Source organism: Gymnogyps californianus, chromosome 17, assembly GCF_018139145.2.
Source record: "Gymnogyps californianus isolate 813 chromosome 17, ASM1813914v2, whole genome shotgun sequence".
In the NCBI taxonomy this organism is placed as follows: Eukaryota; Metazoa; Chordata; class Aves; order Accipitriformes; family Cathartidae; genus Gymnogyps; species Gymnogyps californianus.
Window position 1 is genome coordinate 13,625,778 of NC_059487.1, and position 19,084 is coordinate 13,644,861.

At 37.1% G+C, this 19,084-nt stretch overlaps 1 protein-coding gene across 2 annotated transcripts in view; it reads right to left on the reverse strand.

Moving 5' to 3' along the window:
* Positions 1–19,084, reverse strand: part of TAF4 (TATA-box binding protein associated factor 4) — a 40,066-nt gene that overhangs the window by 11,370 nt on the left and 9,612 nt on the right. For both annotated transcript variants that reach the window (XM_050907522.1, XM_050907523.1), the window contains exons 3-8: positions 6,913–7,079; positions 6,264–6,383; positions 4,414–4,533; positions 3,554–3,676; positions 2,438–2,527; positions 1,053–1,304 (exon numbers count right to left, since the gene is read on the reverse strand). In XM_050907522.1, the coding sequence (XP_050763479.1) occupies positions 1,053–1,304; positions 2,438–2,527; positions 3,554–3,676; positions 4,414–4,533; positions 6,264–6,383; positions 6,913–7,079 (872 nt within the window). The remainder of the gene's footprint in view (positions 1–1,052; positions 1,305–2,437; positions 2,528–3,553; positions 3,677–4,413; positions 4,534–6,263; positions 6,384–6,912; positions 7,080–19,084) is intronic.

Genomic DNA, 19,084 nt, shown 5'->3' on the forward strand with positions numbered 1-19,084 from the left:
CAGAATCAGCACTAGCTACAGCCGTGTAGCTTTGTACTATTGGATTGTTAGGTTAGACCGAGTCTCAGGCAACTGTAGCCATACTGCTACTGAACGTGAACTCATAAAAGTAGGGTTACATCGCAATGCTACAATCACAGCCATTTACACAAAATCGTTTTCTGGCCTCAACTAGTTTTCAGAAACTTAGTTTCAAACTACTGTAAAGAAATCTATCAACTCTGCCTATTTTGCAAGCTCCATTTCTGTAACTCTGCAAGTCTTTCTTTTGCTACTTTTGCTACTATTTTATATATTTAAGTTAAAGGCCAAACTATTTTCTTGTAAATCCAGCACTAATTAGTCAATGTTCATTTTTTATTCCTTCCCTAGGTTCCTAACCTCCTTCTATAATACCTAGGTTATAAAGGTAGTAAGACCAATATAATCACTAGTTTTTCTCTCAAGGTAAGTGAAAAATATTTGTGGATTGACAAAAGAGATCTCTCCTTTTCATGTTATATGAAAATTTCTAGACAGAGCAGCTCAGATGAATGCCAAACGTTCTACAGGGAATGCTGAAGTACTCAGTAGCAAAAAACCCTAGTAATTTAATAATGTATATTAAATAGTGTATACACATCCTACAAAAAGCTTACACTCAGACACTGCTTTGCTATGAGAAGAGGAAAAAAGGTGCTGCACATGATACTGTTCTTATTTGGTTTATGTCCAAGAGTTATTTTCCAGAAAGTTATTGTTTCTCCTCTTTTGGGGTAATCTGTTGTTAGACTTATGAAATGGGAAATGAAAGATCTTCCAGAACACTGCTCTCTCATGGATATGCACTGATTGAGACAATCTGCCAATATTTCATGCTAAAATAGGAAATAATATAGTACCTTAATCAAGCATGGATTTTAAATTATACTTTTTTTTTTTCCTTAGTAGCTAGCTTCTCTAAAGAGGTCAAAGATCTCTGATTGAGCCAAACCACCAATTTAAGAAGAAAAGTCACTGTATTACCAAAAAATCCCTGCGCAATAATAGATGATGCACTTCAGCTTACGTACCAGTGGTGTAGACTGCCCTTGTTTACTAACACCAACTTGTGTAGGCTGAGTTAGGCTGATTACAGGTTGTTGGAGAGTACTCGTTACAGTTGCAGTCGCCTTCCCTGCTGTGCGCTGAACTGAGGAGCTTAGAAGCACCGCCGCAGATGGAATTGTTGCTATCGTTGCTTGTGTTGTTGGCTGCTGCTGCTGACTTTGTTGAATGAAAGCTGCAGAGTCTGGTGTTAACTGTCTCAAGGCAGGTAAACTCCTCTGAAAAGAGGAAAGGAAAGAATTTGCTTGAGTATTTTAATCCTAGATCCCACAAGAAAACATGAATTGTAAAAAGCAATGCACTTCATTTCAGTCCATTGTATCAGTCTGCGTGTGCCTGAAAAAACATGACAGCAGCGCACACAGAAATACCATGCTACTTCACATTTAAAGCTAGACAGAGTGGCAGTACCTTTAGTTGCGGAAGCTTGGATATCATGGGCATCTAGGTTATGCAAGCCTATCTGGAACCCCTGGTATGTATTTAACAATCCAAGCCCATGCTGCCTTCCTTGATTGTGTTCTTACATATATATCAAGCTATATCATGTGATGGCTTAGAAGACATGCTGGAACACCGGTGAAGATTTCAGAATAGCTCAACAGGGACAACAGTGTTTTACCAGATTCTTACATTAGTTGTTTTCTTATGGTAACAATTTTTGTCCTCATGAACAGCTGAAGGTTGAACAAGCATAAAAGAACCCAGAAACGTCACACACACCTACAACTGCATCCCTTAATCATACATTAGTCAAGCAGAGTTATACTCTTACCATACAGTGCTGTTGTACTTTCTCTGATTTTCAGATGGTAAATGTTTCAGAATAAACATTATTTTGAGATGTGTCCAATTACTATAAAATTTACGGTAAATGGGATTTATTATTGAGAGGTGACAAATTTCCTGTTTATTCATACAAACAGGTATACAGTACAGGCAAAAGAGTATGAGTTTGTCCAGAAGGTACAGTCTTCTGTATCATTCAATCCTTTGTTTTCTTTCCAAGACTAAAAAAAGGATAATAAAGCAACTCATATGTTTGGTGCTACGGAAAAAACCTGCTTATAAGTCATAGAAAGAAAACTTTTCAGATTTCTCAAAAGAGCTACGATGTGACACTATGGTAGAAATTACATTATTGACTGTGCCAATGAATCAGACTAACAAACTCTTGGAACCAAGGGGCAGAAATATTTTTTTAAGGGAGTAAAAGTCTAATGAGGCACCATTTAAAACTTCCATTTACACCATTTTGGAATTCCATCTCTACTGGTAAAAGATGTGCTTGTGTTTATTGTTGCTGATACATAAGCACAGAAATATATAAGGACTAGTGAACGCAAGTTACCTTCAGGAAAGGCACAAGGTAAGGTTGAGGTGAAGAATTAAGTTCTCTGTACAGCCTACTGGTAAAGTCTTCTGCTTCAATTTTTCCATCCTTCAAAACAGAAAATCCAAATGAACGAACTTGTAGAAATTAACTTTTACAGATATTCAACACCAAAAAACCATTAAACAATTTATTGAAAATAAGTGGGTTTACCCTCCATCACTATTTTTAGTTATCAATAGCTTTATGGTAGTAACTAATTTTACTACAAATTTCAACTAGTAAGCCCTACAGTCCCATCTTTCGTTTTCTTCTTCCTGTCTTTCAGTCAATTTTAAGAAACATCTTCAGTTGTTCTCACCATTACAGGAATGTCCTATCTATAGATTAAAGAGACAGGTGGAACCTACAGAAATACTTCATGTGACCTGCAATCAGCCAACTATCAATTGCTCAGAACAGCCGGGCAGCCCCATCTCTGGTGTTCTCTTTTCCAAAGGTACGATAGTTCCTCCATTTCAAATAACTACAGTTGTGCACATCATATGGTCAAAAGGCAGATGTCTCTCACAAAACTAAACAGGATGATACACTTCAAATTTTGGTCTTGTGACAACCTCTGGTTATCACATGATAACATCTGGAATACACAGCAACCTTTAAGTTAAGGTAGAGCTAACAACTAGGCTAAGCAATACTAGTTCTCATTCTATAAATACTAAGTATGTCAAGCTTTTACATTAGCTTCAGATAATATTACTTTTTTTTTTTGTAAAAACTTGTGGTTTCCTATACTCAGCTATTGCACTAGCTGTAGTGTCTTCCCTCAAGTACATAATTCATCTTTTTATTCACTGTTTTATCAATTAAAAAAATGTAGAATTTAAAGAGTCACCATTTACATTACTCACACTTCAATTTAACTCATGTTCTCATGTATGAATATGAGCAGTAATGTCTCATTTACAAGCTTAAAGGAAAATTTATGCATATATTTTAATTCAGAAGAAGCAAAGTTTCAATTTGATTTAGCTCAGATTTTATAATCTCCCTCCTCAAAAAAAAAAACCCTCAGTTTTGAGTCTAAATTTGCCCAGATACTGTTTCTTACAACTTTTAATGAACTTTTCTTACCAGCAGGTTCTGTACCAATTCTTTCACATTAGCCGCTGTCTCTGAAGACTGTTTTCCAGATGATGCCAGTTTTATTAATGTGGACAGAAAGTTTTTGCATTTCTTCACGTTTTCCATAGTTTCCTGTTATGGGAGGGGGAGGGGTAGAAGGGAAACAGTCAGAGAAGGGAAGATAAACTCTTTTTAATACATGATCTGACCGTATACTCTGAGAAAAAAAGTCCTTCTCTAGTTCATCACTGCAGAATATTATTTATAGATTCGTGTCCCTCACCACTTAAGACATAATCAGACTGAAATTATTATTTCGCTTCATATATACATATGTATTGTACATTTTTGTTATCAAAATTTAATAAATTATGATTCTTAATGAAGTTAGGAAACACCAAGTATTTTCAGAATGGCACATTGTGTATGGGAAAATATGTGTTTTAGCAGGACAAGAAATAGCAAAGCTCCTCCTTCCCAGTGCATAGCATAGTGCACGGATTCTCCCTGTTTTGCAGTCCTGGAAACATGCATCTTGAATGACTCAGTGCCAACTTCTTATCCCTTCTCATACTGATTCTAGTCTGCAGTGCTGAACAATTCACTTTTCCATAAGACACAGCTAATACGGTTTTAAAAAAAGGAGTGCTTTAGAACCGCTACAGAAATCAAAATTAATGCTTTGACAGCCATTAAAATTCAAGCGACCTGTGTTCCCACTTTGTAAATTATATGGTTCTACCTAAAGTTTACCTTTTTAAGACCAATAGCTCACAGAACTCCTGCGTCTTTACTACTCTCCACTCTGATCTGTGTTTATGTGTATGTATATGAACAAAAAAGGGTTCTAAATGCACTCAGTATCTTACTGTGGCAGCAGTGGAGGTTGCCGTTGTTCCTTGCACTGTTCTCTGAGGAGTTCCAGTTTGTACAGCTGTTGCTGTCCCCAACGTAGTTGTTTGTGCAGTACCACCCAGAACAATCTGAGGCTGCAGAGAATACAAACATAAGATTATTTTACTTGGAATGTACCAAAACAGTTTTCCTGAACCATCAAACAGAAACTGAGCCACAGGACAGCAGAACACCTTTCACAGCTACTATAAAAAGAGTTACTCATCTGCCATCTGTTGCAGTGGAAAGAAAGAGCCACCAGATGGCACAAAACACTACACATTCAAAACTGAAATCCTGAAAGTTGATTCAGAATTGCACGATTTTTGGTGACTGAATAAAACGGTAAAATAATACCATACACATACTCTCACACACTGTGGTTTCAAAACACAATTAAAACGAGTACTAAATTTCTGTGAATGCAATAGCTTTTTTTGCCTGTTCCCTTAAATGCCACTTTCAAAAGGAGAAATTTCTAAAAAGGCACAATGGCCACAAAAGTTCAGGTCTTATCTAGGTCTTTTTGATAAACAATGGGACAAAACATTTTTCTAGTTTTGTAGATAACTTGGTAATTCAAAGTAGGAATACCACCTTTAAAGAATCAACACTGTAAACAAGAACTTTTCACGTACACAGTTCGTTCGTGGACTTCCAACACAGTCTAATTACTAAGGACAACCCAATCAGAGAGACAGTAATTCTTACCAAGCTAAAGTTAGCTCTCAGAATTTTAACAAATCATTTGTAAACTTGCTCTTTATATAAAGATGCACAAGAAAAGAAGGTCCAGTGCTGCCAAAGCTAACTTTCATTGCTATTTTGGGAGACAGAAAAGGAGACAAGGATTTAATTTGTCTCATTTTTTGAAATCAGGATAAATGAAGTCCATGGTATGCTCATTACAGCAAAAAATATGCAGATGGAATGATTTTTCTTGTCCAGTATAACAGCAGTGCAAATTAAGGAGACTCAGTTAGGTAAATTAACTCTTAGATCTGGAAAGATCACTGGCATAGGCAAAGGCGCTCTGAGGGGAAAAAGGTTAACTGGATGCATAGCAAAACCTGCATGTTTTAAATTAAAACTCTCTAATCCTGTCTACTCAAAGGATGAAGAAAGCACAATGAAACAGATTAGGCGACAGCAATCATATTGTATCACTGTTGCCTGGAAGCCATGTGGAGAATTTCACACTTTTGCACTGTGTTTTAAACTCATACCGCCACCCCTTAGAAAAAAAAAATTTCTACAAGAAAGCATATCGTTAATACAGGCCAGGTTATTAGAAGAGAGCCCACATACTAAGACACCACTATTTATCCTTGAGTTATCAGAATCTCCCTAACTACACAGACCAAAGCAGAGACTCATGTAAGAGGGAGAAGGCTTGTGGAAGAGAAGGCTACCAGTGCAGTCTTTTTTGTAATTGTAAATTTTGCTGCAGAATTCAGAGGACTACAGATCCATCACAGCTCCAAATCCAACGGGAATTGGTGTCACTTTCTTGAGGCAGAAAGCATAAAGGTGTTTATTTTAGTCAGTTCTGTGATTATACAAACTAATAACAGGATACCTTTAAATATATATGCATATAGGTATAATATGAAATAGTAATATACATATAAAAAATTATACATATACATCCAAAATATACAGTAAATTGAGATCTGCAAATGTTTTAGAAAGGATAATCCAGAAGGTATTTCTTCCATGCACTTAGCAATTATATTTCCTATATTTCTGGCAGTCTCAAGCAGGTTTTCAGCTAATGTTAACAACTGATGTATCTCATGTATACATTTCTTTTCTACAAACTCACTTGCACAACAGGAGGACGCTGTAGCGTTGTTGTGGGTTGCACTGTTGTTTGAGCCTGAGACACTTGCTTGATAATAGTAGTTGGTGTCACCTGTCGTGCAATAATAGGCGTTCCTGGAGCCTGGGGAAGAGAGAAAAAACCAAACACATTAGTTCCTATATTTAAATATAATCTACCTTATCCAGTATTTCGTCTCTGGATAGTTACCATTATTACAGATACAAAAGAACGCATCTGGACCACTATAAAACTGTAAGAAGGATTTTTAGTCTTAACTTAATGCAACTGTGATGATCTCAGTATACCTATACCCATATGCACTTTCTTCTTTAGTTTTATAAAGAATAATGATTCTTCAGGGAAAAGAGTTCTACATGTTAACCACATATGGTCTTGAACGGTCTTCTTTATATCAAACAGTTTTAAACTTGATGCCATTCAGCTAGGTAAAAATATTTTTGATGAGTAACAGCCAAACTGTAACAGAATTAGGAACAAAACGCAATGCCTATGCCATGTGGAAAAGCCTGTATAGCACCAGTTTGATCAATGGTTTCTTCAAATCACTATTATCATACCTTACTTTCTGGTGTATTCTTCATAGGAAAAAATCTTACAGTTTTTAAACACTACAATTTACTGAACTAACCTGCACTGTCGATATCTGCACTGGAGGAGCACTGGTAGGTGTAGCAGGACGAGGAGTCATAGTATTTTGAGGCTGAGACTGGGCATGTGCCTGTGCTTGCATCTGTGCCAAGGCTTGTTGAGGGATCATCAGCAACTGCCCATTCTCACTACGCACAAGGACCATGCCTGTTAAAAAAGAAATTGGTCAAGAAACATACATCCTTTTCAAATACAAAAGAACATATTTTTTCAGGTTTTTTATCCAAGTTGGATACATATGGAATTAATGTACTGTTGAAGGAGTACACAACTAACAAAAGTGGTTTAGAATAAAAGCAAAATACCCAGCTGCATTATCACATTTTGTATAGAATAACTTAATTACAAAAATACTCTTTCTCTATCAAAATGCTCAGTATGGTGTGCATCAGAACGCACAATGAGTCGTATTCGCCCCAACCAAAAAATTCCATGTGACTGGAGGTTAAAATTAGCAATCATGTAAAAATCCTACCTGCTCTTTACTAAGAAATATGTTTTATAAAACACTGCAAATAAAAGAAAATCTTGCCATTAGGCAAGATTCCTGTTAGTTTTTCTTTAAGTGGGGAAAAAAAATATAATCAAACATAGGCTTCACCATCAACAGCAACACAATTGTCTAAGTTCTAAATTAATTTCCCATAACAAATTTAGTAATGAAAGTGGCTATAAAATCATAATCTTTCTCATGTGCATCTGCAACAGACTGCATTGTGTCACGTTACACCCCAAAAGAAAAATAAAATGGAGAGGGAAATGAGGCAGTCATTCCCTGCTCAGTCACTCAGATCAATAGACTTAACCCCACCGGGTAGCTATAGGGAACCAGATTTTAACAGGCATGTTAGATGACAGTCTTTCTTGAAGGCACACAAATGGGATCTGGACAACATGAACTGTTTTCCAAGAGCTCATTCATTCAGCACGCCTCAGTCAGTCCATGAGAGCCTCAGGACCTCATCAGCTCTGAAAAAGCCACCTAAGGAAACAAACTGGGCACTCAAAATTAGTTAGCCTTTCTGAGCAACAAACTACAGGAGGAAACTTCACCATGAAAATCAAGAGGCACTACTGAAATCAGAAAGTTTTTCTTAAGTGTTGTTCAGTGAATAAAAAGCCTATACGCGTTCCCCAACAATATCTGGGGATCTGGTCTATGCCATCTCAGAGCATGACTACTTCAAAAGAATCAAGCTTTTATTTGCTTTTCTATTCAAATGAAGTGCTGAAATGTTTATAGACAACACCTTAAACAGTCTTCTTGGACTGTTTGAAAATTAGTGTTAAACTCCAAAAATCCATATACTGATTTCTACAAAAATGAGTTCAAAAGAAAAACAGATTATATTAGTTGATTTACCCCTAATTTTTTTCCTTACGTTCTCTACATTAACTCTCTTTTAATGAAGCAGAGTCACATAGAGACGTTAAACTAGTTTACATCAAAAATGTGACTTTCCATTACGACTTATTTATAAGCGTTAAGGTGGGACCGCAACGTGCTATGGACAAGTGTTCTATCTAGAAACAAATATTCTCAAACTGTTTTTCTGTAGGAAAGGAGGAGGGGGGAAAGCTCATTTATAATCTTGCAGACTGTAGAAATAAATACTCTTAGTTTAGCTGTCAAGTCCAAAAAAAACATTTTCCAAGCCACCCCAAAAAGTAAAGTCTTTCCTCCTGTAACTTATGTAGGGAGAAGCATTTTCATTGAAACAGGAAAGCCATGCACCACCACCACAGCCTACAAGAAATTTAAAAACCTCAATAGTGAATACAGAGCTTGATCCTGTCAGCTGCTCATTAGAACCATCACTACTCTCTCACCCATCAGCCTCACACTACGGGGAGGGGGCTACTGACAAAAAAACCGAGAAATTCAGTATTTTAAAGACTAGAGAGTGACCTGCTACTACATCAAGCTCATTCCTGCACAAACAGAACTTGGCATCCTCTTCCAACGTACAAACATAAAATCTTGGGAAATGAACTCATGTTGCCCATTTTTGCCATTTTTCATAATAATCAGCTGAAGAAGCTAAACACTGAATCAGTGGAAATCTTCATTGTTATTATAACTGAAAACATCAGTACAGTGGAAGTCTGATTAGAGGAGCTACTTTCAAGTCAACATCAAATATTAAGGCTTGTTGATTACCATTTAGTTTCTAGCAACTGAAAAGGCCCAATGCAACTATATATGCCTGTGCTTTCAGAAGCCCTTAAACGTCACAGAATTATACCGACATCCCATAAGAAACTTTTTTCTTAAAATTCACCATTTTTGGGGTTCCCTAGGATATTCTATGGCTAACGTACCATCCAAATTCTTTAGAGAATCATATATTTTTTCCTTCCAGAAGCAACATAAGAGATACTAACTCCAGTTTTGGATTTGGGGAGGGGGGGTTTTTTGTTTTTTAAACTTCTCTCGCAGTGTAAAAGTGACTAAAGTTATTTGAAAGTGCCAACCCAAAGCAGCTCACCTGCATACGAGAACCTTTATAGCATCAGGCACCGGCACACAGCTCTATGCTACCTGTTCCAGTCTCCAGCTCAATACACACATCAGGCTCAAGAACACGTCTGCACTACGCATTAGTGTCCTGCAACAGCACAACCACTCCTTGGGACACCAGTACTGTCAACTCATTGTTTTGCTCCCCAAAACATGAACAAGAAAAGAGAAAAAAGAAGGGAGATAACCACAAAATGAAGGTTGACTACCCCTGAAGAGCAAGCACAATGTCTGAACAACGAAATATTCTCCCTGAGCTACACGCAAAATTAGAACATGCCTACACATTAACACAGCACAACTGCTGAAACAGACAGTTGAAAAGCATATTAATGTGAGCTTTAGAAAACATATCAAGAAAGTTCAATTTTTGGCAGCAGACAGACAAAACAATCATTTGTAATTCAAACCCTGACTCTAAGCACTATCCTGCTAGATTTCTAACTATGGGAAGTCTGAACCTTCCCTCAAGTACTGAAGTCATACTAAAAAAGTAATTCATACAAAGCTACATTCACATGTGTCCCTATTTAAATAGTTCTTTTATACTGCACTCATATTTGATACACAGTTATTTTCAGTTTATACGGTTTCTAACATGCCTTTAAGTTAGGGTCTACCACTGACAGATAAATTGGTGTGCATGCTTAATGGGCTATATACAAACATAAAGACAATTACAAACATCAGACTAGTCTTGCATAAACTTTAATCATGGTATGATGATATAAGATATTTTACCTGCTTGAAATTATATCTTGTTAGTATATGGGTGATTTCAGGAAAGGTGTAAAAATTCAGATCATGATGAACTTTGTTATTGAAACTTCTGTGCAGAAATTCACCAGTAATACAGCGTGCGGGCAAGTAATTTTTGACTGAACACTTAACATCTCTCCAGCCTTGTTGAGAATTCTTTAAAAAGGGAGATGGAGCTGCTCTTTCAGCTTCTCTCCCCCCAGCCCAACTACAGACTCTTTTCCAACCCAATTAGCTAAAAAAGAAACTCACTAACCCAAAACTATACCCAAGCTGGCATTAAGTGAATTTTCAGTGAAGTTCAGAAAGCTCATTGGAGCTAACTTGATTAAGAATTAAAAAGAAAGTCCCATTTATTTTCTGCTTCTAAACAAAGTCAATGTAGGACTATAACAGCCCCCTCTCTCCATACATACATTAACCATCTCTCAGTTGATTCATTCAGTGCAACAGAAAAAAAGAGGGGCTGACAGCCACATATGTAGAAAAAACACCCATTTCTTTCTGTTATGTTCCAAAACTTATATTTTAAATATTTAAATACAGATAAGTATCATAACCTCAAACTCCAATGCATAAGGTACAAATGTTGTACGAACCAGAGTACAGTATACTACCAAGTACTAGAAGACAGCCAGAATTCGACCAAGGTATCTCATTTCTCTAATTAAATTCAGCAACATATTTAAAATAAGGATGGAAAAATATCTTTCTGTTTCAAGTCTACCATCCAGGTTTTTGTTCCACAAATGGATGAATTGCTATTTGAGACCAAACAGCTAATAAAGATCATTGGAAATGTTCAATTAGAAAAAGGTGACAATAAAATTTGGCCATTTTAAGTATCTCTGCCTTCTTTTTCCTAGAAAGTCTGATCACGTGTACTCTAAAATCATATTCACTATTAAAAATGCAAACATTCAAGCATTCTTTCCAAGTCTCTCATTAAAAAACTAATTAAAATTAAAATTAATTACCATTTTTGTTAGAAGTTAGAGGCTTAAGAGAATCCTGAAAGAGGCTCATATTTTAGTTTGAATTAAACAATTCATCACGGCTCCAAATGAAGGATTAACAAAATTGAGTTGGATTGCTCCTTACGCCAAAAAGAACTGTGCTCCTGAGTAGTACAATGGTCACCTCATGTGTTCTTGTTGTGGAGACTTTCCTGGATCTCTTCTGCTTTCGAGAGTGTTTGGATGGAAAAGTTCATTATAATATGATGTAGCTGCATGATTCTATACTGTGTCGTCTTTGCCTCTTGCTATTTGTATTTCCATTTGTTAATGGCATTTCCATTTAAAAAGCGTTGTGCTTTGGGGTTGGGGTTTTTTTGTTTGTTGGGTTTTTTTTTAATTAATAAAACTTGTAAAATCATGCACTGGAATAAAAAGTGAAGAGCTCTGGCCATATGACATGTCAGAAAAACACAAACCAGGCTTTTTTCTAATGCCTTCCTCTTCCTTCTTTCTTTGAAACGGCTTGGCTTAGCAAAGACTACAGAAAAAAAAAATCAGAATAATAAAGGAAGAATAAAAAAATATTTTGTAGCCTTTGGAGACCACTCTGGTTATCTGCATAACTCCCGAGACATACAGCTTTCTTGCTAGAGAACCTCTATATCCAAAAAACCGAAGCCAAAACAGTTTCCTGTTTTGTTATCAGTTTTCACTGGCAAACCTAGATTACTAATATTTATATAGGAGCTGGACTTCCCAATGACAGAGTTAAAACTTTCTGCAGATATAGCAGGCATCTTCGGATTACTGTTCTGAGGAAATACACAGTCCAGCAAATTGTCACCTCTGACAACCATACCTAGCAGGTAGCCACTCAAACAGCAACATATCTAGGTGTCACTCTCTCAGAATAAATGCTCCATTTCTCAGGGACTCAATTCATACAGTAGATGACATACTGAAAGACTTCATCTACAGTTAGCAAGCACCTAACATGAGGACCATAAAAAGGTATGCCCATGCTTGTCACTGGGCATACCAGCGTGCAAGAATGAAACTCTTGCATATCTGTGAAATATAAAACCTAGAAAGTACCCTATCAGATCACAAGTGACAATATCTCTCTTTCTGATGCAGACACTGAACAGAAGAACAGAAGGTTCAAGCTTACAGATTTTGCTCACTACCCACAATGTAGCTCATGGTATAATCCAGATCAATTCAGAACCACTACTAAGGAACCTAGACTTTTAATAAGTTGTTTGTTTTTTTTTTACTAGCTGAGATATGACAGAAGAATTAATGTATGTATGATCTTGAAATTGCATGGAGAATACCCTTTTCCAGTTTCCTGAGGAAATTATCTTCTTAAAGTAAAAAAAGTAACTAAACTTTATGTTCAAAGAAACAACAGTTAGGGTCAGGGAGAACTGTTAGGCAGCAAAGAATCACCTTCAATACACACACAGGCTGATGTTCAGAAAGAATGTCCAAGCCTGAAAGAATAACTAGAGGATTGATGCTTCTGGTGTAGGAAATCAAAGTCCTTACAAACATCTCTAGAAAAGAGGGTTATTGATCATAAAGTCCACCAACATCTGACAAATCTTCAAATCCTAACTAGATTTGCCAGGAAAGTTCACTAAGAGGTTATCTTAAAGTCAAAGCAGTTTGTGCCTTAAGCTCTCAAGCACATACTCATTTGTGGCAAGATGCTGCAAACGTTTGACATGGCAAAAAAATCTGACAGTAATCATAGGCGAGCTGTGCCATATTAGCAGAAGAAAGAAAGAAATAGTATCCCTTCTGTATTGTCAGAAGAGATTCTGTTGCAACAAAAAGGAAAGCAAGTGTGTGTAAGGTTATGCAAGTTGATATCACACACACCACAAAAACCATGTAAAGCAAAGGCGATGAGTCAATGCTCTGTAGATGATTGGATCAGGCTATACAGAGACCTTGGAATGACAAAACCTTTATAAAAGGACCACGTTTCTAAGATTTTCCCAATACAAAAAAGCTAGAAGAATAATGGAGCAACAGCTGGAGAAAAGGATAGCTGCCTATACAAACTACAGGAAGAACTTTTAGCAGAAGTGATATATATGATAGGGTCCCTTATTGCAGAAAAGGAAATGATAACCTGGTACAGACATCAACGCTGTCCAACAATCCACCATTCCTCCTCTTATGATAACTGACCCGCCTGGAAGAGTTCTCACTCTATAGGAATGAAAGGCCAGGAAAAGAGGCAAGAACCTATCAAAGTCTACTAGTCCACTGCAGCTCCATGAAAATCTGGGTAATTAAGGGAATCTTCCCTAACAGAAGATAACTTTTAGCAGATTTAGAATTATTTACATACATCAAAGAAGAGCATCTGTAATAAACCAGCAGATGTGTAGCAGCTCATGAAGGACAATCTATACACCAACTCATGAGAAACAGTGATTACAAATCAAAATGAATAGCACAGAACTTTAAATGGCAACATAGCTGTGGATTAGATGTTATGGAAGACACCTTACTTTGTACCTGATGAGAGATGTGCACCACCACATTAGATGCACTGTCTTAGTTTAGGTGCTCAGAACCTCAGGTGATCTGTGCTGCACAACAAATCCAGAAAAAAACTTTTACTTGAACTTTCTTGCCAAAGTCTTTGACACTGTCAGCAATGCAGGCTCTTGAGTTTCATGAACAAACGTGCTTGGTTCATGACTTCTATAAAGGTGTCTTAGCTCCACAAGGATAACCATAGCGCCTATGGAGAAGTCTACATAGTGCAGGTATCAGCTCCTGCAAATCAGCTAGCTGAAAATGAACCCACCACTACCTGTGACTTCACCTGCTCCAGAAGTGCTTGCACTGCACTGGCACGGATGAGGTCAGCCTGTACAAACATGAGTTAGTAGTAGATATGTTCCCTGCTGAGTTGCAGTCTACAGGCCATAAAACTGCCAGGCGGTGATAGAGCTGTCCAGCACACTGGAGCAACCTGAGATACTGTACCAGATTCCCTCACATCTTGTTTCAGAGTAATGGGCACCCTAAAGCAATGAATGCTGAGGTTTTGCACACAATTGTATTGAGAGCACACAGTGCACACTGTGCCAAACACATCTTAAAGGTGCCTGTTAAACGTTCAGCAGCTGTTGTGCTTAAGGTGAGCTACAACTTGGCATGAAAAAACATGACTGTCAGGTGTTGCTTCAGAGCATCTCTAATACAAAACAGTTGGAGTGTCTCCTGACAGGCACTAAACATTACGCCATAGTGAAGATTGGCATGGCACAGTTTTGGACAAGAACTTACTGCAGAGCTACAAAAGCACATCACTCCTTTCACTTTTCAACTCACGTCACTCTGGAATAAAGTCAAATTTTACCCAGATACAATGCCTAAGTTTTGGTACAGCATTAGTTTACTACAGCACTCCATTTGCCTATCATCACTCTCCCCACATGCCCAATCTGCACACACAGATCACAGATCATAACTAATGGTTATGGTCTGTGAAACACTAATTCTTCAACAGCTGATTTACGATTATTGCCAACATAGATGAAAGATACATTCTCAAAAATCATCAAGAATCCTGACTGCAGTGCACAGAAAATGTATTTTGTACAGACCAAGTACACAAGTTCACATTATGAAAAACTGCTTTTGTTTTTTCTTACTAAAGAGTCAAAAGACAAAAGAAACTCAACTTCATAGTAAAAGCTTTTGCTTACTCTTACTATGCAAGAATCCAGTTTCAAACTACAGAACTCAACTGTACTGTCTAAAAAGTGAAGTGAATCATTTGTAAAGTACTGATTCACAAGCCTTTTAAGAATATAGTTAAAGGAATAACATCATGCTGGAATGCCAAAAAGCCACTGCATTTAAGTGATCCCATACGGAAAAAATCTTACCTGCTCAGTTGAAAAGGTGTGTAAGAAGTGTTCTGGGAAATATGTCATTTTATATAGCAACAATTGACAAACACTTCAACAACGTGATTTGAAACTACTTTGACTTTTCTGGAAAGCTATATTCCTTGAAAGTGTGTTAACATTCCTTCCTAGTCAAGCATACAAAGCCAAAACACCAGAGTGCTCTGTCAAACTGCAACCCAATCATCACACAAATCTTGTCTTTAGACTGATGCAGAAAGAACTAAGAAAAACACTATCAAAAGCTAAACCAATTACTTTAATTATTGATCTCAAAGTGATTCAGATTTAGCTCTGCCATTAATTTCAATATACTTACATCAAACAACAATGCAGTTATACCAAAATCGGATTTGTTTTTGAGAAAGAAAGACACAAAATGTCACTAATTCTTTTGATCTGTTATTCTAAATACGAGATCTTAAAACTCAACTAGTCTTCATTTCTGGGAAACAGTTTGTCTATACCAAGGCATATCAACATTAGTGCTGTTCAAGCACCTGATGAAATGGGAATGGGCAAGCTACTTCGCATTTACCACAGTCTGCACACAAATACTTAATGAGGAGTAATGCATTAAATCCACTTTATCTCCCTTCAAAAAGCAACACCCTAAAACAACTAAGTTAATGAAAACCCATAAAAAACACATTTCTTTAATTTGTCCCCACTGTGAATGCCCTACTCTATGTATATACCCTTTGTAATTTTAGCAGTGACAAAACCCTTTGCTGATGCCACCTTTTCACCCAGAGCTGTGGAGACCTGACGTTAGACAATTCCACCGACTGACAGCTACCCAGGGCAGCCTCAGTGGAAACGTTCCCTTCAAATCCTCCTCTGCAGAAACAGCCTGCGATTTTATCTTACTCTGATACAGAAGTTATTCCGCTTTGAGAATATGCCAAACACTATGCCTGTGAGTGCAAATACAAACTATCAACGTGGACGTGATATTACATGTCATTTGGCTGACAGCAACATTTATTAAATAGCACTGCTTTTTCAGTTAGTCTGAACATAGAAATAAAAGTATTTTCACACCTGTAAGCCTGAATTCAGAAAGCTTTTAAACAAAATCAAGTCTCATTTGATTTTTACTAACCATCAAATGCACAGTCCTGAGTAATGACTAAGCTTAATGACTGGGTATGACTAACACTTATAAATAATTAGTGCCTTCTCTCCCCCTCCCCCACGGAGGAGAGGGAAGGAAAGAAGACCAAATGATACACTGGAAAAAAGGAAGAATGAAAGGAAATAAGATGTTGAAGTTCATGGCATGAACACTTGTCTCTTCTTCCAATCCACCCTTAATACTACTGCAAACATGACTGCATGTATGTTCATTAAAAACTAACAGCTCCTCACGCTTTTCTATAAACTTCTGCACAGTTTAGCCACCCTCAGCCTTCCTACTCCAGACCTCTTCTTTCGACCTCCTCCACTGATCCCTCAGCAAACACTCTTCTGGTCACCTCCATTGACTGTTTTGCCACAGGTGCTGCAATTCCTCAGTGCTAATCCTTGGAGTTGGTACTTCTGACTCATGTGAGTACAACTGGTCCCACTCGCCACACCACCACTTATGCTGAATGCACCTGATGTTATTACGTTCTGAGAGAGGCACTAAATCTAACCCTCCCTCACAGAAATGTTTGATTAATAAACTGACGAAGGTGTGAAGACAGCTTACTACAGCCTTGCTGCCCCCTCAAACCATTTAAGAAAGACTAGAGCGTAGCACCACACCTCATTGCTTAGTTTTTGTTTATACTCTGACATCTAGAGCACGCATTTTTCAACCGAATCTATACTGGGTGTCTGTACAGAGTCTATCCAGCATGTCCTTTATTCTGTACAAAAGTACTGTGATGGCTTTTAACAGTTCAACTACTCTCAGAGGCATGCATTAATCAAGTTATAATGATAAGTTAGATCATTTTTACTAGAGAGACTTACTTGATTCAATACAAATCTTAGAACAGTCATGCTAGCCATGTAAAATAATATTACATACTGATGTGAGTTTTGTGTTACTAGTTGTCTGGGTACTGGTTACAACGCGGTACTGAAAAAATATTTTAATAATGTATTTTAAGGAAAAAAGCATCAAAATTAAAAGATACACGGTGTTCGTAATTTACAGTTCAAATTTATAAACAGAGTTCTACACTGACAAGAAGTTACTCAATTTTTATCAATATACTTTTCCAAATCCCACAAAAAGAGCTTGGCAACTGAGTCGAACCTTGCACTAAATCCTGTACAAATACACAGTAAAAGGACTGTCCCTGGGTAAAAGGATTTATAACCTATTTATGCACTTTGCTGAGAATCAGCCTTTTATGTTCAAAGTGTAACTTTCTGATCACTGGTAATACAAGTACAGAAACTCATCTCTTTAAAATGTTATTTCTAGCCTGATAACAGTTATAGAGCCAAAGATTATCTACATTTGTACAATGCCTTAAGACATCTCTACTGAGGTGCTGAACTCTGCCTACACAGATCTCACTGCAGAAACAGGACGCAGTTGTATCAATTCCTTATGATTATCACCTTTCTTGATTATTGATAATCTATACCATTATATAGTGATGATAATCAAGGTTTTGTTCTCACCAAAAAATTGCCTATATTTAAAAAACCCTTAAAGGCATAAATAAGGCCTCAAGGACAATTATTTCAGTTTACATTAAATATTACGCTAAAGACACCTGAAGAAAATTACTCCAAGACAGGAGGCTTTGTGGTAAAAACTTGGCTTTCAGTTCCTCGAGACACCCGTACCTCCAGAAGATGACTAGCATTTCTTGAAGGAAATTACCACAGAATAGAACCAGGGTAAAAATTTCCAGACTAAGCTGAGGTAAAACTGTCCTAAAAGGCTAAAAAAAAAAAAAAAAAAAAATTTCTTTTTTACTTTATTCATGTGGCTATGGTCTCAATGAAAAACAAAAAAGCCTCATCTAATTTGAAATATGAGTGATCATACACGCTTTACACCTGTTTAATTACAGCCTGGTCTGTGTACAGTTTTTATGCCTCTCTCAACATTTGAGCTGGAAACGGGACCATTTTGCCACAATAATTTAGTGGTACAATCTCCAGTGTGGACACAACCATATCATTGTAGAAGATGCTTATTGGATAAGGTATTGTTCTTCTCTTATGAGGAAGCAGCATGCAAGAGGGCTGATACAGCAAAAACTGTATCCAGACAAGAAAGGTTTTACAACTTTCAAGAAACCTGTATCAGTATAAATACACTACAACTTCTGGCATTTAGGCAAGACCTTAATTAGTTTAAAAACAAATTCAAGTTAATGCATTAACAACTTACAACACAAAACCAAAGCCTGCATATCCTATCCCCACAGCCACTGTCTCTGTAAAACAACTGTGTGCAACCTGTCAAAGGGATAGAGATGTACTGAGGCTTCAGTCCCAGAAGTGTACCAGGGAAACTTCAGCAACGTTCACAGATCACACAACTATTTGTACACAGGAACATCCCTGTGGCCATGCACAGAAAAAGCCCTTTGTAACTTGTGAGCGCCACATACTCTCTCTGGAGTTTGGCCTTCCCTCACATAAAGCTTTACAGTTCATAATACAACTGAAATAACTGTCCACTAAGTACGACTAAAAATCCCTTTCTATCATTGTCTTCAGTTGTGAGAAACACAATTTTCAAAATTATTTTTTTCATGCCACTACCTCTTCAAATTTTCTTTCACAAGACATAATATGCCTAACAAAAAAGTTAAACTTGCTAACACTTACTGTCTCCCAACTGGCAAAAGCCTTCTTTTTAACATCAAGCAATGGCATCAAATTCATGGAGCAGATTCAGACAGATAAATGGAGTTATAAACATTCATAAAGTTCCAACACAGAGAACAATCCTGACAAGAGCAGTTATTTTCAGGTAAAAATGCTGATTTAGAGTATTTCTGACAAAAACTG